Source organism: Giraffa tippelskirchi, chromosome 10 (assembly GCF_054371585.1).
Source record: "Giraffa tippelskirchi isolate mGirTip1 chromosome 10, T2T-mGirTip1v1.2.pri, whole genome shotgun sequence".
Taxonomy (NCBI): Eukaryota; Metazoa; Chordata; class Mammalia; order Artiodactyla; family Giraffidae; genus Giraffa; species Giraffa tippelskirchi.
The window spans coordinates 97,632,064-97,659,556 of NC_137284.1; the positions used below are offsets into that span (position 1 = coordinate 97,632,064).

A 27,493-nucleotide genomic window follows, 5' to 3' on the forward strand; every position below is an offset into this window, starting at 1 on the left:
TATACCAACCTGACACTACCAAGGCCAGGATATGTACAAATAGAAATTTTCTTTATGATTATAATATCAATGTGTGTGTCTCAACTTTTTGAAATGAGTCAAAGTGAGTCAAAATGAATCAATACCAAATTGAGACCTCTGTAAAAAAATTAAAGCATCTAAGAAACAAATAAGCTAGTAAATTTGTAACAATTTTAAAAATCCAAAACTTTCAAGTCAATATTTCAAATATAATGACTATGGGATTAGTCAATATATACACAGAGTATATCTGTCTGAATTTCAAAATATATTTTGTTTTAAAATGCCTCTCCATTTCTTTCAAGTAAGCACCAAATAAGAAATTCCAGTTATTCCTTGCTACCAAAAAAAAAAACCCCAACATGTTAGCATTTTCCAATGTTTCAAATACTTATGATGTTTTAAATTTCTATGCTATAACAATTTATAAGATGTATGTATTTCAAGATCATGCATTAATTCATTTTAGGAGACTATATATGAATTGGGCTTAATTTTTTGGTATGGGCATAACTCTGTAATTATTATTTACAATAGATGTTTTTTTCCTCACAGAAGAAATCTCAGAATCCATGAAACATATTTTCTTCTAAAGAAATATACCAAAGTTACTGTTCTTTATAGACGTAACTAAATTAATGATGAATGCCTTAAAAAAAAAGGCAGATGATATTTTTATTTGATCATTTTATAAAGGAGATAGGTAAGTCAGCAATCTCTGAAGAGAATGTAGAAGTTCAAACTTCGTTTGGCTGTGTCCCTGCAGGCTGCTCACAGCATTGATGAGTTGATGATCTGTGTCTACATAGTCTAAAATAGCAATAATCCCAAATGTAACATGCTGCAGGCTTCAACACAAAGCACTGAAATACCATGATGGTGGCACAGGAACCGAAGGAATTTGGAGACAGGAGGTCAATAAATAAATTGATTTTTCTTACTGGAAGTGAGTAATTACTCTCAGGTTCACTGATTACTAACATAATCCTTTAGGTAATGGTTGTAAGTAATGACCATGAGCTAAGGATGTCTTTTTAGGTGATCCCTACCTCTTGAACTTTCTTGCTTAAGACCAACCAGTCCAGTTAAGAGAAAAGGGCTTATGGGTGGTAACAGCATCACAGAAAGGAGGATGGGGGAAGAGAAGGATGATACCAAAGAATCTAATGACATCTATGACAGTGCTCAGGCCGTGGCCACTGTATGCAGACAAGCCAGTGAATGTGGAGATGAACTTGCAAAAAGTCTGGAAAGACCATCCCCACCCCCACCCCATCCCCATCCACTCACTCTCCCTGGCCTGACAGTCATGCACAAATATTTTAATAGCAATGCTTGCATCCAGAGATTAAAGGCCTTATATAAGTGCTGTAAAAAAAAAAATCAAGGAAGCATTGTTTTTGGATGTAGATTAGACGAGGAGCTCAGAAGGGGAGATGTGGGCAATCCCTGTGATTAGTCCTGTGATCTTCATGAGTCTCCCGCTTCCCTCTCCCACGTAGCCCTGCACTCTGTGCTCGTGTTTTCCAGCCTTGTTCTTTTCTACATCCCCAACCCCTCCACAACTTGTAAGAAGCCCTGTTCTTACTGTTTACTTACCCTATCTCCAACATTGTTTATCATATTATTTGACTTCAAAGCATCCCAAGAGAGCAATCACACAAATAAAAACTGTTTTTGAAATCTAGCTCTACATTGACATGGCTCTACAGATAGACTTGAATATATGTACACATTAGTATATTTAGACATAGCTGCACCTGTATGAGATAAGTTACATGCTTAAATGTTAGACACATGTCAAAAATGTCTTCTCTTCCATACATATAATGTTGTTAGCTAAACAATATAAGTCTTGCTAATCAAATAACCACTGTGAAATACCTGATTCACTTTGCACCCAACAGCTGGAGCTGAAGCTTGTATTCCCAGCCAGAGCCGAACATAAGCACAATAGGAAAGGCAGAAACAGCTGCAAACTCTTGGGAGAAAACATTTGCAAAGCAACTTTGCCTTCAGGCTTCAGGGTAGGAAGGAAGTAAAATCATTCTTCTGTTCCTTTTCATGTATGGCAGCTGTCTTTGGGGAAAAAAATTATGTCCCTTCTATTTTGTAACAGAAACTTCATAGTATTATTGAAACATGGGTTGTAGAAACTTAGGCTTGGCCACAGATTGAGCACTTCAGTGCAGTCAAAACATTTACAGAAGTTAAGTCACTGCTTGGATAGATTAGGCTGGATGGTCCCCAAGTTTTTGCTGTACTCCTGACTCCATCTCCAACATTATTTGCTGTAAACAAATTGGATTTTAGTGATGGTGATTCTTTGATCCTTTAAATGGTTTAGGATTATTTACATAAAATTTTACCAAATGGAATTCTCTTAGGCAAGTGGCAGAAAAACAGATCCTCTCTCAGTGGGTCTCAACAGCCTGTGTTTTTATGTCTTTGTTTTCTCTAGGTGTCAGGCACATGTTTCTATCTCCCCTGCTAAACACTTAGTTCTTCAGAGGAACGTTCTCTGTCACAGCTTCCTTTGCCTCACTTATTTGCCTAGTAAAGCATAGTTAGTATGTTCCTGATATATAAGGAATGAATTGAGAGTTACCTGGTTTCAAAAAATCAAGGATATCAGTGCTTTTCATAAGAAAAGTATTTATTTAAAAACTTATTTTCATCTTTGGTGTTATGGATGCACAGGTATACTATAGCTTCTTTGATGAAAATGCTGGGAGAGAAGAATAAAACATTTGTTACAGCATTTCTATCCTAATGAAACTGATATATATATAACATGCCCCTTGGTGAAATCTGAAATCTGTCACACAGCAGAATTTACTCAGTTAATTAAAGCAATCTATGCAAAAATGGAATTTTATTAGAACTTCAGAATCTGGAAATAGGCCAGGAACCTTATGATGTGAAAAAGTGTCAGACCTAAAGTGACTGTAGAAAGCTTATTAATATGCAAATGAATTGGTGAGGTAATACACAAAAGAAAAAAATGAAAGCAGAAAAAAAGATAAAAGAAGGCAAATGAACATAGGGAAGCAGAAAAAAAGATAGAAGAAGGCAAATGAACCCAGTAAGAATTCAATAGATGATAGCTTCAGTCATTCTCCTTCAGATTTTTCTTGGAATTCTCTAGAATAACATCAATATCAACTAAAACACATATAAACACCAGATAACAACACATATTTTACAAGGATAGTAGATATTACAAGGATAGTAGATATGACCATATTTCAGATTTGTTAGAGTGGTTGTCTGTGTGGGGTGGGGTTGGGCATCTCTCCTTAACGTTTTGAGGACAGAATTAAATGGTTTGAAGTGGGTAAATAGGAACACTGGACTGGGAGAGAGGGAGCAAGAAAGAAAAAGCATAGTTAATTGTGAAGCAGTGGGAGCAGGGGAGACAAAGAGTGGAACCATTTAGATCTGTATGATTCATTGTGAAGTGGGAAAGTTTTATTTACACGTTTTATGATTTTGCAAAAATTCCACCAGGCCCACTAGTACAAGAAGAACATTTGATGCATATCCAGACTGCTATAAAGACAGTGGTAGTTTTTAAAAATACGTTTTGTTAAAGAATACAGATAGAGAATGTACAAATGAGCAAGTCATAGGAAAACATCATCATCCTCAATTGCTTTACTGAAAGTCATTTCCTGACCAGGATGTTAATTATGTCAGATGATCACGAAATAAATATCTCCCTTTTAAAGAACTTCTAGTCTTCGTGGAAATTCAACATTTCCATAGATACCATCGTCATTGTGCATTAACCAAGAATCTACTAATGAATTCATGTTGAAAGCACTACCAATAACTATTAAAACAGTAAAACAGACCCAATATGAGAGCATCTTAATTTCTGCAAAGTGCTAGGGTTTTTGTATCTAGGAGACACAATAACTGCAACTCTGAAATGTGAACTTTAATTGTATGGGAATACTGTTGCTATCCATTAAAAGCATTTCTTAACAAAATCTGGATCTTTTTTCCCCCAGTGTTTGCACTTCTTTGTGTCTGACCCCATCATTTTGCAGAATCAGAAGAACTGGAGTTACAATGGGATTCTGATGATAACGTCCCTTCCTAACTCCTGCCAGTATTTCTCAATGATGTCAATGTTTCTTCTCATGGAGACGCACAGTTCACACAATAGCTCTCCTTTGATCTGTAGCTTCCCCTGAAACAGGAAAACATCCCCTGGAAGTGCTTTAATTGTTTCATTTTATTTTTCAATCATGTGATTTAAATCATGAATGGAAAAAAAAACCCTCAAACTGTTCCAGGCAAGAAAATTAAAGCAACCACATTTAAACTGAAAGCTTTAAGAATTTAACAAAAAAAGGCCGTACACTTCAAGAAAGGGGCTAGGCTTCATTGTTTTGCTTTCAGTCTGTGTCTCTAGCTTCCACTGTGATTTTCACTTTACAGTATTTGCTAACACCTTACTGTAAAAAGAGAAGCCAATTAATTGTATGACACTGGATAAAACAGATACAGCCACTCTCAGAAAGTATGTACCTGCATAAATCGACCCTCTGATGTCCCGAGGTTAGCGATGGTGAGATCTCCTTTGATAAAGGTGGATATAGATGTTAAGAGGACTTGGTTGAACTGGCCCATGAATAAGTCAACGCGCGGCAAAGCTGTGGTAAACTCCGTTCGATATTCATCATTGCGCACTTCACATCCTGATGAATTTCTCAAAAGTGTCTGGAATAAAATATGGTCATAGAATTAATGTGAGTCCAGATGTGAGCAAGCTGTTAAGAAACTTTCTGATGTGTCTTTTCAGAGGTTAGAGGGAATGGCAAGGATAACAGACAATATGCAAATGGACATATAGCGCCAGATAGGCAGAAACAGTTCCAGTGATCTAAATGACTTCAGTATCAGTAAGTGCTGTTGTATATACACAGACTCTAAAACTAGGACTTCTTTGGTGGCTCAGATGGTAAAGAATCTCCCTGCAGTGCAGGAGACCCTGAGCTTGATCTCTGGGTCAGGAAGATCCCCTGGCAAAGGGAATGGCAATCCACTTGAGTATTCTTGCCTGGAGAATCCCATGGACAGAGGAGCCTGGTGGGCTATAGTCCATGGGGTTGCAAAGAGTCAGACACAATGGAGCGACTAATACTTGTACTTTCACTTTCTAAAACTAGGGTCAGATCTTATCATCACAGTTTGTACCACAGTTCTACATTTAAGTACATAAAAACGGCCACATGTAAGTATGTAAAAACAGAATTTAGCAGGCGCTAGTAGGAAAAAAACAAAACTATGAATGTCTCAGGCCTGGACATAAAGGCAATGCTTCTAGCAGGCAAGTCCAATGAGATGGATATCAACTGGAATAATCATAAATGTGGGAGTCACACTGGGACACTATATTTTAAACTGTGTGCCTTTGTGCATTTGTGTACAGTGAGGTGGTGAGGAGTGATGATTTATAGATAATTCATGGGAAAGCAGCAGAGCATCAACCCCAGGCCCAGCTACCTGCATCATACAGCAATTATCTATAATATGTTTGTGAAATTCATGTTACTTCTGTTTCCGTTCTTCCCTTTGTAAAACAGAAAATTACGGAAATGTACCTACCTTACAGAGCTGCTTTAAAGATTAAATGAGCTAGTTTATAGAAATCTCTTATAAAAGAACCCAGTACACAGAGAACACAGAGAAGTTGTCCTCATTATGGTGAAAGGCTCAAAAAATGCAAAAGTTATACATCAAATGCTTTATTAACCAGCTAACTAAAAGGCAATTACCACCCAATCAGGTGGTAATTTATCTTTTAGTTTTAACTTCAAGTGAAAGGATTTAAAGAATATTGTTCACTAATATATGACAAGCACTTGGATCCCTCCCTTCTTGATTTTTCAGTCTCCTGCTTTTCCTTCTCAGTCACTTCAATCGCTCAGTCGTGTCCAACTCTCTGTGACCCCATGGACTGCAGCATGCCAGGCTTCCCTGTCCATTACTAGCTCCTGGAGCTTACTCAAACTCATGTCCATTGAGTCGATGATGCCATCCAACCACCTCATCATCTGTCTTCCCCTTCTCCTCCTGCCTTCAATCTTTCCCAGGATCAGGGTATTTTCAAATGAGTCTGTTATTCGCATCAGATGGCCAAAGTATTGGAGCTTCAGCTTCAACATCAGTCCTTCCAATGAATATTCAGGACTGATCTCCTTTAGGATGGAATGGTTGGATCTCCTTGCAGTCCAAGGGACTCTCAAGAGTCTTCTCCAACACCACAGTTCAAAAGCATCAATTCTTTGGCGCTCAGCTTTCTTTATAGTCTACCTCTCACATCCATACATGACTACTGGAAAAACCATAGCTTTGACTAGATGGACCTTTATTGGCAAAGTGATGTCTCTGCTTTTTAATATGCTGTCTAGGTTGGTCATAACTTTCTTTCCAAGGAGTAAGCATCTTTTAATTTCATGGCTGCAGTCATCATCTGCAGTGATTTTGGAGCCCCCCAAAACAAAGTCTCTTACTATTTCCATTGTTTCTCATCTATTTGCCATGAAGTGATGGGAACAGATGCCATGACCTCAGTTTTCTGAATGTTGAGGTTTAAGCCAACTTTTTCACTCTCCTCTTTCACTTTCATCAAGAGGCTCTTTAGTTCTTCTTGGCTTTCTGCCATAAAGGTGGTGTCATCTGCATATTTGAGGTTATTGATATTTCTCTTGGCAATCTTGATTCCAGCTTGTGTTTCATCCAGTCCAGCGTTTCTCATGATGTGCTCTGAATATAAGTTAAATAAGCAGGGTGACAATATACAGCTTTGACATACTACTTTCCCTTCTGCTGCTGCTGCTGCTGCTAAGTTGCTTCAGTCGTGTCCAACTCTGTGCGACCCCATAGACGGCAGCCCACCAGGCTCCCCCGTCCCTGGGATTTTCCAGGCAAGAACACTGGAGTGGGTTGCCATTTCCTTCTCCAGTGCATGAAAGTGAAAAGTGAAAGTGAAGTCGCTCAGCCGTGTCCGACTCTTAGCGACCCCATGGACTGCAGTCTACCAGGCTCCTCTGTCCATGGGATTTTCCAGGCAAGAGTACTTGAGTGGGTTGCCATTGCCTTCTCCACTTTCCCTTCTACTACTTCTCAAACTGTAGCATTTGTCTCCTCTGCAGGACCATCCATGCTTGCCTATCAATGTTAGGGTTTCTCAAGGCTCCATCCTAGGGCTGCTCCTCTGCTCACTCTTCATACTCTCTACCCAGGATATGTTTTATTCTTTTTAATTGACACTCATATTTGTGCCTCCAGGCTACACTGCTCCTTTGAGCTGACTGTACATTTATCAAATTGCCTACGAAACTGGCATTCAGATGTCTCAGAGACCTCAGGCTCAACATGACCAAAGTAGAAACAACAATCCTCCTTGCCTGATCTCATGATACAATGTACCCCAGCAAATGGCTCCACCATTTCTCCAGGTGCACAAGTCAGAAATTTAAGTGTCATCCTTGATTCCTCCCCATAAACAGTCTACTGCTAAGTCCCATCAATTGCACTTTCTAAATATCTCCTGGGTCCATCCAGTTTTTTCTATCTCCACCATGACAACTTCATCCAAGGTACCCCTATCCCTTTCCTGGACTATGAGAATGACTTAACTGGACCTGACCAATCCAATCTCATTCAACTTCTTTCTAGATCCATTCTCCACACTGCAGCCAACTTTTCTTTTTAAACCACATATCTCATCACATCACTCTGCTTAAAATGCTTAACATTTCCGCATTGCTCTTAGGATCAAGGACAATATTTTTAACATGCCCGGTTGGATCCTGTCTCATCCAGCCCCGTTCAAATTCTCCAGACTCAGCCTGCCTTGTTTTCTTCCTTGCTCCCTATGCTCCAGTGAGCTGGCCTTCTTTCAGTTCTCCAAATAAGCCAAATGTCCTCCTTACAGAGTCTCTGAACATGCTGTGACTTCTGCTCCTTCCACCTCCATTCACCTTGGTAACTCCTATACCTCCTTCAGATCTCAGTTTGTCATCAGTTCTTCAAAGGTCTACCCTGATCTCAATATCTAGGTCAAATGCTTCTACGATAGACTGCCATAATGCCATTTACCTATGTGAAATGGCACTTATAGCTGCAACCACTATTTGTTTTTGTGATATATGAGTGATGTGAGACTTTTCCCAAGTGGCTTCCTATGATCAGACTCTGCTTGTTTACTACTGAATTGTTAGTAGTAGATGAAATACCACACACAGTAGATGTTTAATAAATATTAATTGAATGAATGAACAAGTAAATCAATTATAGGTAGATGGGGAATGAGTGTGAAGATACGAACCAAATTACTAAAGCCATTTTTTTTTCCAGGAATGGCGGTAGTTTAAGAGTTTACAAGAGAAGATTATAGAGATTTTCTATTATTGTCCTATTATATTTGTCATAATCAGAAAGTTGTTACAGTACATTTCAAACCAACTAAGTGTTTAAGAACAAACTGAGATAAAAAATTTAAGTATCCTTATGTAAAATAGGCTTCCTTGGTGGGGCAGTGGTAAAGAACCCGCCTGCCAATGCAGGAGATGTAGATTCGATCCCTGGGTTAGGAAGATCCCCTGGGAAGGAAATGAAAAAACCTCTCCAGTATTCTTGCCTAGGAAATCCCATGGACAGAGGAGCCTGGAGGGCTACAGTCCATGGGAGTCACAAAAGAGTTGGACACGACTAAACAACAACAACATGTAAAATAACCTTACTCCATAATGTCAAACTTATGTCACACAGAATACAAAGTTCTTACATCTATTAACTTTTCGGGTTAAATATAACCTAACGTGCTGTTTTATACAGCAACAACTACTTTTTTATTTTAAATGGTGAAAAATTAGTGAACAGAGAGTCTCAGAGATGCTATACCTATGACTTATAATTAATAAGATGTCCCAGTTTTAGACATTTTTGATATATATTATTGAGTACTCTTTTACTATTTAATTACAAGCTTTTCTTCACTAAAGTGCTATAGATTGCTCTGAGGAGTAGCAGATAACTGAGATGTACCATCAGTTCAATAGTAACTGATTAATTGGTAATTAGGTTTCCATTGGTGATCAATCATCCATTTTGCAGAGGACCAGAACTAGAGAAGCTTCTTAAAGGAACAGAGGCCAATTTTAAATCAAAGGCCTTCTCAAGTATCCTGTTATAGAGGAGGCTGCTCTTCAGAGTCAGCTTCTCTGATTTTGTTCATTTCTTGTTCTACTTTTTTCTATATCTAGGAGGCATTCTGGGAACTTTAAAGGCTCAGACTTGACTTGGGATTCAGTGCTGGTGGAGATATGATGGATTCATCAAGATATAAAACGGCTGGCAAATTGTGGAGAAGTCTCAGGTTGTAAGCTATTAGCAGCAGTCTACTAGATGATACCGCTGTAATGGCAGAAAGAGAAGAGGAATTAAAGAGCCTCTTGATGAGGGTGAAAGAGGACAGTGAAAAAGCTGGCTTAAAACTCAACATTCAAAAAACTAAGATCATGGCATCTGGTCCTATCACTTCACCATGGCAAACAGATAGGGAAAAAAATGGAAACAATGACAGATTTTCTTGGGCTCCAAAATTACAGTGGATGGTGACTGCAGCCATGAAATTAAAAGATGCTTGCTCCTTGGAAGAAAAGCTATGACAGACCTAGACAGCATATTAAAAAGCAGAGCTATCACTTTGCCAACAAAGGTCCATATAGTCAAAGCTTTGGTTTTTCCATGTACGGATGTGAAAGTTGGACCACAAAGAAGGTTGAGTGTTGAAGAATTGATGTTTTTGAACTGTGGTGCTGAACAAGGCTCTTGAGAGTCCCTTGGACAACAAGGATATCAAACCAGTCAATCCTAAAGGAAATCAACCCTGAATATTCATTGGAAGGACTGATGCTGAGGCTGAAGCTCCAATACTTTGGTCACATGATGTGAAGAGCCAACTCACTGGAAAAAAACCCTGGGGCTGGGAAAGATTGAGGACAGGGGAAGGGGGTGACAGAGATGAGATGGTAGGATGGCATCATCGACTCAGTGGACATGAATTTGAGCAAACTCCAGGAGATAGTGAAGATCAGGGAAGGCAGGCATGCTGCAGTCTATGGGGTCACAATTCTGACATGACTTAGTTATTAACTGAACACCAATCAACAAGAGTCCAGGAACTGTGTCATTCATCTTTTAACCTCACTGTGTACCCTGCCCAGGACATTGTGTGTATTTAACAACAGTCTGCTGAAAAATTAATGCATTTGCAAAGTAACCCAGGGTTAAAGCCCATTTGCCTACCCAGCTTGCTTTGTGATCTGTGTTGCTGAATGGGGCAACCTGGCGAACAGAGGTTAGATGCATCTCAGACTGTTTGCAAGCCTGCAGGACCTCACTGGTCTTTTCTAAATGAAGGCAGAAAAACAGGACCAGAACCTTAGCTTCTATTTGTCTGTTTTCTCACGTGTAAGGCTCTTTTTTTTTTTTTTTTTTTACCATTAGTTAATGACTGATTTAAAAAATGTACAAAGCAAACATATGGTATGATGCTTTAAAATAGTGAAATTTCATTTGCTTATTGGCTTTATCACATGTAAGGCTTAACAACCATAGAACTCTGCATCATAATTAACATAATATTTACATCACACACTTCAAGGCTTCTCCGTCAGGAAATAGTAAGTTCTCTAAATGGTAGTTCATCAAGGACTGAGAGGATTAAGTTATGTCTCTACTCCCTCTTCTCCCCAGCCCCCAGGCCTCCCAAAATTCCGAAGTACAGAAACTCTGTACAATGTTGGAATAGAATGTACAGAATTCCTTGATCTTGAAAAATTGTGTACTTTGGAGCCAAAGCCAACAAACATCATGTCTGGTTTGAGTGGCATTCAAATTTCATAAGCCAGGGGACCCCAACCTAACCTTTTTCCTTTTCCTTTTCTCCATAGCTGAGATTTGCAGGAGAGGGACTGCTTCTTGTCTCTTTTTGCTGAGAATCCAGATAAACTTGACAGCTGTGGTCAGGGTGGCAGGAACTGGCTTACAGAGCTGTAGGCTGTCTTTGAGCTCGAACAGTAGACTTTTAACTATTAAGGAGCCTTGCTTTAAACTCTCTGCAGTGCAAAGGTAAAGTATTGTGTAAATACGACAATATATCCATCTGATTCACTCTGTCTCTTACAGGTAACGAGTGAATGTGTTCGCTCCTCATTTGCTCAGGGAAGATGGGGTGACTTCTCACCACTTTACAACAGTTAGTTCCTGGATGTGACACCTGGAGTGGGATTCACATCCAACTGGAAGAACAACTATAGACCCACCGCCAGGGGTCTCCTTGCCACTTGTGCTTTTGTGCTTCTCTTGAACCCAGAGGTCTTGTGCTTTGGGGTAAAAGTGAATGCAGTTTGTGGAGAGCAGTTCTTTGGTACAACAGCTGCTTTGGGGTACCACAGAAGAGTCTAAAAAGAAAGGTTCACCCCTGCACCAGTTGAGGAGCCACATGAAACTCTCTTTTTGGTAACAAAGGGAGGAAGAAGGAAGGAAGGAAGGGAGGGAGGAAATCAGTCTTTACCCTGCACCTACACTGTGCCAGGCACTGAGTAGGGCATTTTCACATACAAGCAGAGACACGGTAGCCAGGTGAGGTTCTATCACACTGAATTTTAGCAGGAGGCTCAGGGCAGCCAAGGGTGGCCACAGGTTCACAGTGGAACAGGCATTCAAATTTAATTCTCTCTGATTCTCAAGCTCAAGAATTGCTTTTGCTACTGTTAACTATTCTGGGCAAAGTTCCTAGGATTTCACAGTTACAAAACTGGAAAGGGCCTTAGAGATCATCTTACTCCAGCTCCCTCATTTTATGTATGAGAAAATGAAAGTCAGGGAAGTTGTGATTCTCAAGAGTAAGAATCACTTAACAAAAGCTACCATTCAACATATAAACCCACAACTCTTCAAAGTAGGAAACGTAGATTTGCCCTCCCTGATTCCTTTTCTGGGAGAAATGCTGGAATTAATCATTATTTTCTGGACCATGGGACAGAGATGACCTCCAGCAATTTGGGCTGTTCTAGTCAGTGTGGCTCTCAGATCTACCTTTTTTGTCACCTATTTTAGTTAGTGAATGTTATGAGGTTTCCATCCTGGTAACTTGAAATTTCAGCCATCACCAACTTCTCTTTCTCTAGCATCTCTTACAGCCAACCAGTTACTAACTCTTGCTAAACCCTGTCCACAGTGTCTCTCCAGTGCTACCTCCACCCACCCCTGCACCCCTGCCCTAGGTGAGGTGTTCCCCTTTCATCTGTGTCCCATTTCATCTGCCTTGAAGCAGTTATGAGCTGTCACTTCATTCTTCAATACTTCAGTTGCTTCCCAAAAGCCTTATGACATCCAAATTTGCCTCTATTTACATTTTTAGTCTTTTTTCCATTTAAGGCATTAAGATTTCTCATTAAGATGGTCAGGTGACCATCTAGGACACCAAACGAATTTCAAAGTGGCTATAATGACACAAGAGCCTTCCCATTCTTGTATTCTTGCATTTGCTTTGGCAGCGGACATCCCCCTCCCGCTGGCCACTGATACCCACTCCCTGCTCATGTAAACCTGAGGTCTGACTCTCTTCCAAAGTCTCTCTTTGCAACATCTTTTCAGTTACATAAGTAATGTGTTTTATTGGATGGGGAGGGGAGACAGTGACAAAGACTAAGAGTAGAGGATAGTTCAGGGCACGGGGAAGATATCATACAGCTTGAGATATTTGAGTCAAGAGAGAAAATCACCCAGTACAATATGTTGTCTAGGCATATACACATGTGCAGCACAACTAAAGGCAAGGGGAAGATGAAAAAATAATTCGCAAATGCCATTTACCCAATTTTCTGGGGCGGGAGGGGAGGCATATGACTGGGCAGTACACATGGGGGCTTCAAAGGCATTGGTAATATTCTCTTTTTAAGTCTCATGGTAGAGAATCAGTATTTATTTTTCACACACACATAACACATACACGTATACATTATTCTTTTGTGTATATGAATATAATCATTAAAAAATAAATTTTAAAACAGTGAATAAATGGGAAGTAACTAAGTGGAGAGAGCCTATTAAGTATTCTCTCCAACTCAACTTCCTGATGTCCTAAGCAGGTTTGAAACATTCTCATAGCTTTTCTCAGCTCACAGAAGCTCACAATACTGCTGTTAAATAACATCTGCATGGTGCATTATGGTTTTCAAAGTATATTATCTCATCTGATTCTCTCAACAAGTCTCAGCTGGGTTTGTTATGATTATCATATTTCTACAGGTGAAGAAATTCAGGTTCAGAGAGTCGATGCTAAGTATCAGAGCCTGAGGGCTTCCCTGGTGGCTCAATGGTAAAGAATCCACCTGTAAAGCTCGAAATTTGGGTTCAATCTCTGGGTTGGGAAGGTCCCCTGGAGAAAAGAATGGCAACCTGCTTCAGTATTCTTGCCTGGGAAATCCCATGGACAGAGGAGCCTGGGGGTTTACAGTCCATGGAGCTGCAAAGATTTGGACACAACTTAGCGACTAAACGATTAGAACCTGAATCCAAGGTGTTGATCTAAACTCTGTATTCCCTATATTGCATTGTGCTGTTTATTTATTGGTTCTCACAGTATTTCTGAAGCAAACCCACACTCTAAGGATAGTCTAATAAGGACTTGGAAGGAACAAAAAATGAGGACAGGAGAGGAATGGTTCTACCTTAGCTAAGATTTAATGAATCCCATGAACTCAGGCAAATTGCTTGATCTATCTCGGTCTGAGTTTTACTTTATTTATTTAACAAACATTTGTTCATAGTGTGTATAATGTGTCAGACATTGTTCTAAGCACTTTTGAAATATTCATTCACTGAATCCTCTTAACAATCCTAGGAGCAAACTGAAGGACTGAAAGTTCACATGACCAGCTGTAGCAGGGCTAAGACTAAACTGAGGTCATTGTGCCCCAGGGTCTTCACTACTATCCTAGGCTACCTGCTCCTTATCTACAAAGGGAGAGATGGAGAGAACTGATTTCAACTTTCTCTTCCAGCTCTGCCATGCTGTGGGTCTATGGGTGACATTCCAAAGCTTCCCTGGGCCTGGAATCACCAAGCTGCTACCAGCCCACTGTTGGAAAAATGATTGCTCACAATGTTTAGGATGCCATGAGTAATCACTGTCCCCCAACCACCAGAGGCTGCTTCAAAACATACATAGATTCTGGATATATACACCCATTTTATAAGAAGTTTTGAAAAGCATTTACCTTTTAAAGGTTTATCCTCTTCTAAAATAATTATGTGATGTTAATTCTGAGAAACAATGGTAAACATTCTGTTTTGGTTTTTCTTTAAACTTGTTAAAGGCTGTTTCTTTAACCAAAACCTTATCTACTGTCATATGCATGCGTGCTCTGTCACTTCAGTTGTGTCCACCTCTTTGCGACCCTATGGACTGCAGCCTGCCAGACTCATCTGTCCGTAAGATTCTCCAGGCAAGAACACTGGAGAGGTTGCCAAGTCCTTCTCCAGGGGATCTTCCCCACTCAGGGACTGAACCTGTGTCTCTTGTGTCTTCTGCATTGCAGGTGGATTCTCTACTGCTGAGCCACCAGGGAAGCCCATATATACTGTCAGAGTTAAATAACAGGAATTACTCAACAATCTGTAAGCCTTGAAGCAATACTTTAATTTAGTCTTTCTTTACCTTTTCATGAGTACTTGACAAATATTTCTAACCTAACTGAAACATATACTATTTTTTTATATATATAAAGAAAACTGAAGTGCTATATACGTCAATGTATTTGATTCAAAATGTTTCCCCTAATTAACATTATGATGCATGCAGTGAATATGCAATTACATTTAATTCAGTATAATTAAGTATGTGATATATTTAAAATAGTGATTCTTCTAATTGATCTATAGGACAAATTTAGCTCATCTATAGATAATTTAAATCAGTCTTGCAGAGAGACTTTTAAAAATGTTCTATCTTGTGAAATCTTTGCCAGTTCACTCATCCCAGCTCTCTTCTCTCCTTGCCCATGACTAAATTAAGAGACAACTTAATATTGTTTATTCATAATTATATTTTGGACAAATTTTGTGGACATGTAATAATGTTTTTCAGAGGGATACATATTTCAAAATAGAAAGTTCTTCTTTGTCTAAGCCTTTTAACAGGGTTGGCTAAAAACTCAACTGCTTTAATTTCAGAAACTCCACTTCGCTTGTTTCCCTAAATTTCATTCATGTGCTCGCTTATATTTGTTACACTGGACTGGGAGGTGGGTGGTATTGAGAGCTGACCACAGGCAGAGGCACAGAGCTTTGAACTTTGGTGTCTGCTTATGCTTCTTTCAGACATAGTTCAACTTCTCTCAGTCTGTTCTCAAATGTCTAAGACGTCAACAAGCCGGGATTCTCTGAAAAATGCCAAAGAGTCAGCTCTCTGGCAGAGTAGGCCCTTCCTGTTGGGGTCTTGAATGCAATGCCAGACTATTAGAATCTGCCTGCAATGCAAGAGACCTGAGTTCAATCCCTGGATCAGGAAGATCCTCTGGAGAAGGGAACAGCAACCTACTACAGTATTCTTGCCCAGAGAACTCCATGGACACAGAACCTGGTGGGCTACAGTCCATGGGGTTGCAAAGTACGTACTCGACTGAGCAATTAACACTTTCACTTTCAGACTATTAGGATGCTGTGGTCAAATTCTAAGAATGTGACTTCATTGTTTGGTGCTATGAAGGGGATGCCTGATGTTGGGTTCAGTCATGATTTAAAAGGAAGAAGCTTCCTTAGTATTTTTGCTGCCACGAACTTCTCTTGCTGAAGTGATCCTGCCTCATGGCTTAAATAACCTGAAACTTCAGTTGGAGTTCTAGCAGGGGAGCAAAATGAGCGAGCAGTTAAAGAAAGGTTTACCATCTCTAGGAAGGAATAATGGGCAGCTTTAGACAGTCATGAACATAGTATAACCAGACATCTGGTCAGTCAGCTGCTGGCTCAACTCTGGTGATTCATGAGGTAATGGAGCTGTCTCGTGGTGATGACCTAACTTTACACACCCAGGAGCATTCTCTGTTCTGAGGACCAGCCCTGTCTCTGCAATTGCCTTAAGGCCAAGTTTGAATGTACCATTGATGACATGGAAACTCATCATTTTTCTTTCCAAACTGATTCCCTTTCCAGTTTCTTATTTCTATACAGCATCATAGTCACTCTCTCCCTAAGCCTGAGGTCTTAGTATCTTTAACTCTTCCTCTTCCTTTATATCTACCTATCTATTCAAATTTTTTTCTACTGAATTAAAGGAAAGCTCATACTTAGACTCCTATAATCTGATTTCCTTGATTCCATAATCTCCTTCCTCAAGTCCATTTCTTAGTCATGCCCAGTGGCAATCACAAAAACCTAGCAGAGAAGAGCATGGGTTCATGGATGACCCTGCCTTCATTGTCTGTGTGAACTTAGGGGGGATACTTAGATCTTGAAACCTGTTCTTCACTTGAAAAATAGAAAGACACATACCTATCTAATAGAATTGTTTCAAGGTTTAAATGAAATGACTCCAGTGTCAGCAATATATTAAACAGTCACTTCCTTCATTCATTTAGTCATTCAAAAACATTTATTGAGGTCTGTGGCAGGGTGAATAGAGTTCTGCCCAAAGTCATATAGCCACCTGGAACATCAAAATGTGACCTTATTTGGAAATAGGCTCTGTTCAATTAATTAGTTAAGAATCTTGAGATGAAACACTCCTGGATTTAGTGTGAGTCCTAAGTCCAATGTCTGGTGTCTTCCCAAGAAAAGGAGAAGACACAGAGAGACACACAGAGAAGATGGCCATGTGAACATGAAGTCGGTGATTGGAGTTATGCTGCTACACCCTAAGGAATGGCTGGGCCCCCCAGAACTGTAAGAGTTGTACAAGGAAGGGTTTTCCCCTAGAACCTTTAGAGGGAGCATGACCTTGACTGACATCTTCATTTCAGACTCCTGGACTCCAGAACTACATGAGAATAAATTTCTGTTGTTTTAATTTGTGGTCATTTGTTGTGGCAGTTCTAGGGAAACTAATACAAAACCAGGCCATGATATTGTCCTGGATATTGGAGGATATAGAAGCAAACAAAAAAGGTCTAAGTCTATGATCTTGTGCTTAAGAACATAAATAGTTGTTATTATTATTACTGTTGTTGTTGGTTGGTCTACTGACTCATTGTGCCTAGAGGAAAAAGTTCAAAATTCTAATTATTTAGATTAGTTCAGTTCAGTTCAGTCGCTCAGTCGTGTCCGACTCTTTGCGACCCCATGAATAGCAGCACGCCAGGCCTCCCTGTCCATTGCCAACTCCCGGAGTTTACCCAAACCCATGTCCATCGAGTCAGTGATGCCATCCAGCCATCTCATCCTCTGTCATCCCCTTCTCCTCCTGCCCCTAATCCTTCCCAGCATTAGGGTCTTTTCCAATGAGTCAACTCTTCGCATGAGGTGGCCACAGTATTGGAGTTTCAGCTTCAACATCAGTCCTTCCAACGAACACCCAGGATTGATCTCCTTTAGGATGGACTGGTTGGATCCCTTTGCAGTCCAAGGGACTCTCAAGAGTCTTCTCCAACACCACAGTTCAAAAGCATCAATTCTGCAGCACTCAGCTTTCTTCACTGTCCAACTCTCACATCCATACATGACCACTGGAAAACCCATAGCCTTGACTAGACGGACCTTTGTTGGCAAAGTAATGTCTCTGCTTTTAAATATGCTACTTAGGTTGGTCATAACCTTCCTTCCAAGGAGTAAGCGTCTTTTAACTTCATGAAGCTTGTAAAACGGAAACACAACTATTTAATAGAGTTATCTATATATAGTAAGGTCAGACTTATTATCTATCCACTATTATTTTTCATTATTCTTAAAGGGGGGCTTGGCATCCATTTTAGGTAAAGGGTTAGGGAGCAAAAGGGGCTTTCCTAGTGGCTCAGACTAAAGAATCTGCCTGCAATGCAAGAGACCAGGGTTCAATCCCTTGGTCGGGAAGATCCCCTGGAGATAAGAATGGCTAACCACTTCAGTATTCTTGCCTGGAGAATTCCATGGACAGAGGAGTCTGGTGGGCTATAGTCCACGGGGTCACAAAGGGTCGGACATGACTGACTAACACTTTCTTTTTTCAGAGAGCAAAAATCTTAGCTTTTGAGTGCCGTTGGGCATATCCTAGTTTAGTCTGTGTATTTTTTTAACCTTTTAAAAATGAAAAAACCATTGTTAACTTGCTGGGCGCACAAAACAGGTCACAGTTTGACAACCCTAGCAAATTTTCCAAAGCCCAGCCTGTTCCCTCAATATCACTTGAAGGCACTGTGCACGAAGGGAAACAAGAGGTAGGCACATTTTTTTTTTGTACTTTACATTACAGCTAACTAATAATATAAAGTACAGAAATTACTGTTGCTAGCTAAGTTCTGAAAACATTGGTATAGATAGTAAATGCTGTAAGATTAGATAAGGATGAGATCAGAGTGGGCTCAAACAGCTCATGGCAGAGGCCAAAGTTGAGCCTGGCCTTGATAGAAGTTGAATTAGTGAAGAGGGAAGAGAGAAATACTTGGAGCAGAATATATTTTATGTGTATGTGTGTGAATATGGATTTATATATATGTGTACAAATGCATTTATAAATAAGTGAAATAAATATACATATTTATTTTCTTCTTGAGACATTGTCAGGATTCAAAAGATGATCCAAGTTTACAACGATAGGGGCTTTGGAATTTTGAATGTTAAAACGTTTGCTTCTTTATCATCATTTCCTAAGGTGATTCAGATCTGAAACAGGCCAAGTCCATGTGGTTTTGGTTAGCAGCCTTCATAGTGTCTTTCAATCATCTTCATGAGTGACGGAGTGATTCATAAGAAAAAGTTGTTCCAAGGGAGGCAGATTTTAATGCTTAGTGCATAGAGGTTTTCTGCTTTTCTTTATTAAGAGAAAAAATTCAATGTATACTTACTCAGAGAAGTATAAGAGATATTCAAAGACAGAGCAGCAGTTACCCTGCATTAACCAATAAAACAGAAGTAGTTCCTCCTGAAAAATAAAAGTGCCATGGTTTGTTTATGTGTCTAACAGTGTCATGCTCAATAGAAATAGGCTGATGAATGTCTTCATGGAGGGCCAGGAGAGGTGAAAGACGGAAGAAACCAGAGTCCTTCAATTATGCCCCCAAATGTTGTTTACACCCAGAACTGTATTCTAGCCTGCCATCTCTGTCATTACCTCTTACCCCTCCTTTCCATCTTATCATTGTGCAGTGAGGCTCTTCACTCCTCTTTTCCACTGTTCCTGCCTAAAATCTGTGGGCTACCCTTCTCACTAGCCAAGTTCCTTGAGATCCTGACTAAACTCTCTTCTAGACTGACTGCAGCTACATCAAGGCAAAACTCAAGAAAGTTTCTCTGTACCAAGCACGTACTTAAGTGCCTATGAAACAGTGCCACTGTGGAGTCTAATCCTGTGGCCACGGTAAAGGAGGTACTGAAAAAGATTTTCACGTTCAAACTTCTTTTCCTTAGCCTGTACTTTCAACTTGAAATCACAGATTGGTGATCAGTGGTGAAAAATCTATGGATTCCAAAAGCAAACTTCATGGAAGGATGCCTCTACTGGTACCACTACTTGAGCAATAACCACCAGAAGGCTTTGCAATAAGGTCCCTCATAAAGACCATGTCATCCACACAAAGGAGACGCTCTGTTGATAGGCTAGAGAAAGCTTTAAGGAGCTCAGAGGTTACACTGTCTTTCTTTTATTTTTAAATGGCTTTAATTATGTTTTCCCAATTTTGGTTAAGTAAAAAGTTCTGGAATTTCTGTCTATTCATTGTCCTTATCTTCATCTTTTTTCATTTTTCTCCTTTTGTTCTTTGATTCATCTTCATCTCAAACTGGTAGATGGAGGAGGGTGTGTGCATGTGAGTATGAGTGTATGTGTATATGTGTGTGTGTGAGTGTAAGGAAAGGGCATAGGTAATGGCGAATGGAGCTTTCCAGAATTTCTTCAGTGCTCTTTAACTCTTGGCAAGTTCCCAGTTTTATCAATTACTTTTCAGGGATTTGGGGGAGAGAAAGAAAGCTGTTTTATCTACAGACAAGATTTTTTTCTAATCAGCATTCTATTACATTATTTGAAATATGAGGTTTTGTCACAACTAATTATTCTTTTGATAAATATGTATTTTGTTCAAGCTATTTTGGTAGGTACTGAAGGTATGGAGGTAAAAGCTATAGTCCATATCTTCAAGGGGCTAATAAGGGACCAGCAAACACATTACTATGAAATATGATTAAAGATATACTAGAAATAAGCAAAGAGTGCTACTGGAGTATACAGGAAAGGCAGCTTGTCTAGAATGAGGAGTTGGGGAAAAGTTAGAGGAGGTTTTCTAGGGAAGGAAATGCCTTAATAGAGTTGTAAAAAATAGGGAGAAAATGTTAACCTGACAAAATGAGTGTCAAAGGGAAATGGAGGTAGGTGAAATAATATGAGTTAAGTCAGGGTTCTGAGAGAGACTGATGAATTCTGGAAACTACAAGTATGGTAAGTTGACACATATCCAATAAGGGGTTAATAATGCAAAAAATGCATACAACTCAAAGCAAAACAAAACATAACTTAAAAACAGGCAAAGAACCTGAATAGATATTTTTCCAAAAAAGACATATAAATGGCCAACGGGCACGTGAAAAGTTGCTCAACATCATTAATCATCAGGGAAATGCAAATTAAAACCACAATGAGATATCACCTCATACCCATCAGGATGGCTATTATTAAAAAAACAAGAGATAGAAAATACTTATTAGAATGTGAAGAAAAGGGGATTCTTGTACACCTTTGGTGGAAATATAAACTGCTATGGTAAACAGTATGAAGGTTCCTCAAGAAATTAAAAAAGAACTATCACATGAGCCCACTTTTGAGTATATATCCAAAGGAAACCATTATCTCTAAGAGATACTTGTGCTTCTATGTTCATTGCAGAACAAGTCACAAAAGCCAAGACATGGAAACAACCTAAATGTCCATCAATGAATGAATAGAACAAGATGTGTGTGTGTGTATGTATATATATATATATACATACACACACACACACACAAATGGAACATTATTCAATCTTAAAAAAAAGAAGGAATTCCTGTCTTTTGTGACAATATGGATGAACCTGGAGGGTAGTATGCTAAATAGAATAAGTCAGACAAAGAAAAACAAGTATTTCATTGGATCATTTATACGTGGAATTTTATTTTTAAAAGTTGTGTTCATAGAAACAAAGACTAGAAAAGTGGTTGCCAGGGCCTAGGGTGGTGGGGGAATAGAGAAGTTTGGTAAAAGCATACAAACTTTCAATTAAAAGATGAATAAGGTCTTGGATATAATGCATAACATGGATACAGTTGATAACACTGTAATGTATAATTGAAATTTGCTAAAAGAGTAGAAAAAAGGAAAATGTAAGAATGAGAGAAAATAGAAAGTTGAGAGTAGGGTAGAGTGGCAGTGGTATGCTTGAGGCACTTGTACCAACTTACAGAGACAGTTGTGAACATTTCTTCTTAATTTTTATTCAGTGACTTGAAATTGGCTTGCTGTGGGTATTTACACAACTCAACTTGATAAAAGATCACAAATCAGGGACTTCTACTCCTCCTGTTGCTGTGTTAGTTGCTCAGTTGTGTCTTACTCTTTGAGACTCCATGGACTGTAGCCCACCAGGCTCCACTGTCCATGGAATTTTCCAGGCAAGAATACTGGAGTGGGTAGGCATTCCCTTCTCCAGAGGATCTTTCTGACCCAAGGATCGAACCTGGGTTTCCTGCACTGTAGGTGATTTTTTACTGCTGAGCCACTGGGAAAGCCTGGCCCCAGAGTTAAACATTTGCCAGACCACCACTTAATGTGAAGGAAGACCAGGAAATAGCCAGGGCCAAGGTAAGAAACCCCTTGAATACCATACTGGAGAGTGTGGACTTCACATTGAAACCATTGGGGAATCTTCAAATTACTTTTAAGGAATGCAGTTACATACATGGGTTGGCTTTCAAGAAAGATTACTTTCTCCAGGAGCAGTCTGGAACCATTCAGACTACTTGGGGATGAAGATGGAGCCAGGGAGATCTAGTCTTATCTTATTGGTATCATTTTCAACAGATGAATAAAAACAAAACCTGTACAGAATGACAGTATACAATTTTCTGTTTCTGCTTTGGGTATACACAGAAGGAGAGAAGAAGTAAAAATTTTTAAAGTTCATATTCACTATGAATGAGACCAGGTTTTCTTCTAGAGAGGGCATAGAAGAAACAGACTTAATTAGGTCATGCTAATGAAGAAGGTTTAGATAGGTGAAATAATTTCTTTGGAAATATTATTTTTTGATTAAATAGGTGTTGTTAGTTGCACCAAAACCAGCAGCTGGTTATGGTACTTAAGAAGGTCTTAAATACGGTTAGCGCACTGAACGAGAATGTCAACATGGGTTAATGAGTGAGAGAGGCTGTGTAAACTATTACTTAATCCCAGTTGAGAGTTTCCTGAGCCATGGGGGACTGAGCTGAGGTTGATAGACAAGAATAAGGGTAGAAGGAAACAGAACATTAAACAAACAATAGTTCAGTTAAACTTGTGATTCACCTGGAATTTAGAAAGTTGTGTTAGTAGCAAAAAAAGGTAAGATGAAGCTATGTCAACATTGTTATTAAAATAATTGTCCAGTCACTCACTGGATCAGAGATTTTATTACATATTGGCAGAGAAAATAGAAAAATTGACTGTTTCTTAACCAGTTCTTGAATACCCAGTTTATAGAGTATTAAATAAGGCACCAGGAGCTCTAACAGCTGGCTCTAAGGGCCCAGAGAGTACAGGGAGAACTTTAATATCTAAAGCTCACACAAATACTAAATTAATATTTACTTATGAAAATTTAGGTGTTTACTTTTCAAATCTTTAATAATCCTTCTTTTTTCATGCATTCATCTTCATTCAACTGGCTTGTTATCTTATCACTAGGGTGATAAGATACTCAATATCACATAGTTCACACCATGGCTACCCTAGATCCTATAATAATTTGGAGGCTTTTTTATTTTAATACAGAACTTTCTTTTGTTAGGTATGGTAAAGTCCTGGTGTATATTTTCCCAGGATCTGTAACTGTCTCATAAAAGATGAACTTCAAATTTTCAACACTCAAGTGACTATGTTTTCCTGTGTAGAATCCACTAAAAATAAATGGACATAGGACAGGAGGCCTGGAGTCAATTATTGCACCATCAAACCACATACCCAGGATCATAAAATGCATTGTTTGCCTAAAAATCTGAAACTGCTGTTTATGTTTTCATGTTTGATTCTAAAAAGGTATCTAGATAGAAAATACCATAACTGTCAAAATTAACCATATCATTTTTAAAAGGAGGCACATATTTTAGTTCTTCCTCTTTGTACATGTCAAAACCCTGAACTTTGACATTTCACTATTAATTACAAGTAGTACTGACTATTGTTAAACCACCACTTACATACTATTCATCATTCTGCAAACACTGACTAGTATCCCTATTAGTGGGTCAGTAACAGAATTGATCTTGTGCTTTGTCTGCCCAGTTCTACTTGGAATTAATATTTTTCCTCTGACTCTGCTGAAATGAGAGTGAGTTTAGTTGAGAGTATAAAACACTGTGTATTTTTTCTACACATCAGCTCTAAATAAACCCAATGTAACTGGTATTTTTCAAATTAGAAATATTTCTCAATTACTCTTACTAATATATTTACTGATTCTTGTTTACCATGATGTTGGAGCCACAGATAAATTTATATTTGATGAATCATCAGGAATATTATATTACAAATTCTTCTTTATTAATTTAATTCAGTTCCTTTAGTACCAGGATCACCTAACTTGACCTCATATTCACCTCTGTTATTGCACTGTAGAATATTTCAGTGTCTTAGACCTTCTCATATTAGTGAAAACATGAAGAAAAATAATTTCACATCCCTAATCTTTTCTGAGGTTTTGTATAAACCATATTCACAAGGTACTCTTATAAACAATCTCTTACATTCAAAATTCTGGTCACTTTACTGGAAAATAAACAGTCCTCTGTCTGTAATTATAGCCTTCAGGAAGGGGCAAGCCAGTGACCTCTCTGACTTGTAGGCACAGGAATAAGCCCTAAAGAATAAATGCCTCCTAGTCCCTCATCTTTTCCCTTGGCAAACTCTACTTCATTCAGGGCCAAACAAATGTGAACAAAGTGAACAGTGTAAAAGGTAAGAATTTCTTTCTACTCTTCATACATATTTTTTCACCGGCATTGCAAATATTTGTGACTTGCGGAGATGACAAAAACAATGCTTCTTGTGATCCAGTCACAAAAATGTATTTGTTGATTTTATCAGGACTTTTATCCAAACACTGTAGCAAATCAGATGGTCTCTCTTTACTGTGCAAATATACATACATATTTTTTGGAAGACAAATTTTTTGTCAAAATCAACACTATTGTCTATGATCTGCAAAGCACATCCTTAGGTACAAAAAAGCATGACAAAGTGCCTAAGGCAAACTTATGTAGATATTTGCAGAATTAAATATATACAGATAAACATGACTATCATGAAAGAGAAAAGGAATATGTGTCTGCAGCCGGAGATGCATTAGAACAGAATAAAGGCGGCACTAACTGCAGCACACGCCCATGTACATACTCATGTACACTCAGTAGGTGCTCGTGACATCTCATGAGTCCTGGGAACACTTGTCTCTCACTTGGCCCTCAAGGACACATTATTCTCATGAGAAAGAAATGGTGTAAAATGGATGTAGTTGTGTAGAGGACAGTCCACAGATGCAGAAAGACAATGAGGCTCAGCATCACATTCCTTTGAATTCCATCAACTTTTACAACTTTGACAGTCTTAAAAGAGCTTATTTGGTGTATTTTCATAATTATATGACTCTTTTTTTTTGTCATAGGACTTACTGGTAACAGGACAATCCCATCTGTCCCTAAGAAACATGGGTTTTTCTGATAAGTAGGGTCCTAAGTGTTGGCCACAGAAGAAAGAAGAAGGGGAGAAGAAAGAAACAACTCTGACAGATGTAAGAAATTTCTGTTTTCAAAGAAGGTGATTAAAGTGATAGGCTATGAGAGGCAGTGAAAATGAGAGCTATCTAAATTATGTCCTTAGCTTCTGGAAATCTACACATTATCTTCTCATAATAAGAATTATTAATACTTAGCGAAAAGTGACAATTTACTTAGAAACCAAAGAAGAGACAAAGTTCGGAAACACTGACAACTTTTTTTAAAAGAGAGAGTATTTAAAAAGTTAAATTCTCCAGCACAGTTTTACTTCTTGTGATAGATTTTTCTACGTTTAAAGTAATATGCATTTATGGTCAGAACCCATTTTAAAAAGCCATAGCATGTAGTTAAGACCACAAACTTATGATATAGGTAATGGCTATCAGTTTGTTAAAAACTTGCTATGTACTTGACCATGCAGTAAAGACATAATTGCTTTTTCTAAAATTTTGAGCTTTATGTAAGTTAACTTTTAGCTTCATGAAAAAGTTAACTTTCACCTCTTCAAGGTGGCCTTTTGTGACTATACTACCAAATTTAGATCTTCCTCTTCATTTGCATTCACAGATGCTTATTTCCCTTATACTATATTTCATAAATTATCATGATGTATTTGTTTGCTGGTATGACTGTTTATTGTCATCTCCTCTCCCAGCAGGTTTGCTTCATAAAGGCAAGAGCCAGGCCTATATCACTCATTATTTTACGACCAGTAGCGTTAGACAGTCAGTAAATTTCTGTTGAATTTTTTGTTGAATCTTAGTTGTATGAATAAGTTCTTTCCTCTGTCTCTTGATGAAAACAAAGATTACAAGTTTTTGGTGTTTTATGCACTAAATGAAATGGTTAGGCTTCTACTACTTGGTTTAAACTAATAAAATGAACAAACAAGCATGTAATGTAATTAGCTTAAAATAAATAGAAAATGTTGCACATTTTATTGTCAAGATAATTTTTAAAGATATTCATTTTTACTATTGACTGCCACTGCATTAGTGCCTGTAATCTGCTTAGTGCATTAGCACTAAATACTATTGATTCACTCAGAGCTAACATACTAATTTAATCTTTGTATTTTTCCCAGTTTCTTGGGTAGCACTTTACTTGTAGTTTAGTTTGTAGACTAGTTGCTAGAGGTAAGTGTTAAATGGATTTTAAATTTAAAATGTCATCAGAAAATTTAGTATCATACAGATTTACATTTTCTGGTACATGGGCTCAAATTCTAGCAAATCATGAGAAAGCCATATATTTTGAGATGACAACTCAGCAACTTTAATTTTTGTCATATCAGTTCTAGAAGTGAATGCTTTACTAATCAAAACTGACCTTAATTCATGCCTTTACCTACAGCATCATTTGAAATATCACCGTTTTGATTGATGAATATTTTGGTGATTTATTCAAATCAAACAACTAAAGTCAGACTTTAGTCTGAATTCAGAATAATTTTTTTTGTTTTATAGTTAGATACTGTTCATAAAACACCTCCATTAGTGAACATCAAGAATAGTTAAAACAAGCCTTTATTCTGTATTAGCATGCATTTATAATATATTCTTTTGTCCTCTTGTTGAGAAACAAGAGAGTATTAGGTATTTTTGCAGTATAGAAGGAAGACACACTTCATCTGCCCCACCTTAGCCTAGGTCTAGGGTGAAGTGCAGGAAGCCTCTTTTCCAAGGCTTTTACTTAGTAAGTCATTCATACGCAAATGAACAATTTTAGTTAGAGGAAAAATACATAATGAGCAGATTGGAATGTATCCAGGATCCCAGAATCATTTACCACATTCACTATTATATTTTTTAAAAAATAAAAGGAGTTTTAATGGTATCAAGAGTAGCTGAGCACTTGGTTTCATTTCCCTGATAAATGAGCCCTTTACAGCCCTCTCTGGACATTGGAGATGTGACTTACAGCACATATCTGGGCACTGAGTCATCCTGAACTCCGGGTGCCCACTGACTCAGTATCTGTGCCAACCTATGAATAAGCAACGGCTGAAATTCCTGGTGGGTCTTCTATCCAATTTCTGACAGCTTCTCATTTTTCTTATTTGAGGAGATAATAATGCAGGATGGAATGCCATCAATAAGATAGAAGTATGAAGGAAGGATGTAACATTCAAAATTTGATACATTATTTGGAATAAAAAATTGACTATTACTCAAGGAGTGAATATTCTTATCAAAATGCGAAGTCTCATATGCTTTCAGAAGTCTTTAATCATGTGGTGGTATGGCAATAATGTATGTAT

At 38.4% G+C, this 27,493-nt stretch overlaps 1 protein-coding gene across 1 annotated transcript in view; it reads right to left on the reverse strand.

Moving 5' to 3' along the window:
- MET (MET proto-oncogene, receptor tyrosine kinase) overlaps positions 1–27,493 on the reverse strand; it is a 120,694-nt gene that overhangs the window by 56,646 nt on the left and 36,555 nt on the right. Inside the window, exon 3 of the mRNA XM_081537884.1 lies at positions 4,561–4,752. Within this exon, the coding sequence (XP_081394010.1) occupies positions 4,561–4,752 (192 nt within the window). The remainder of the gene's footprint in view (positions 1–4,560; positions 4,753–27,493) is intronic.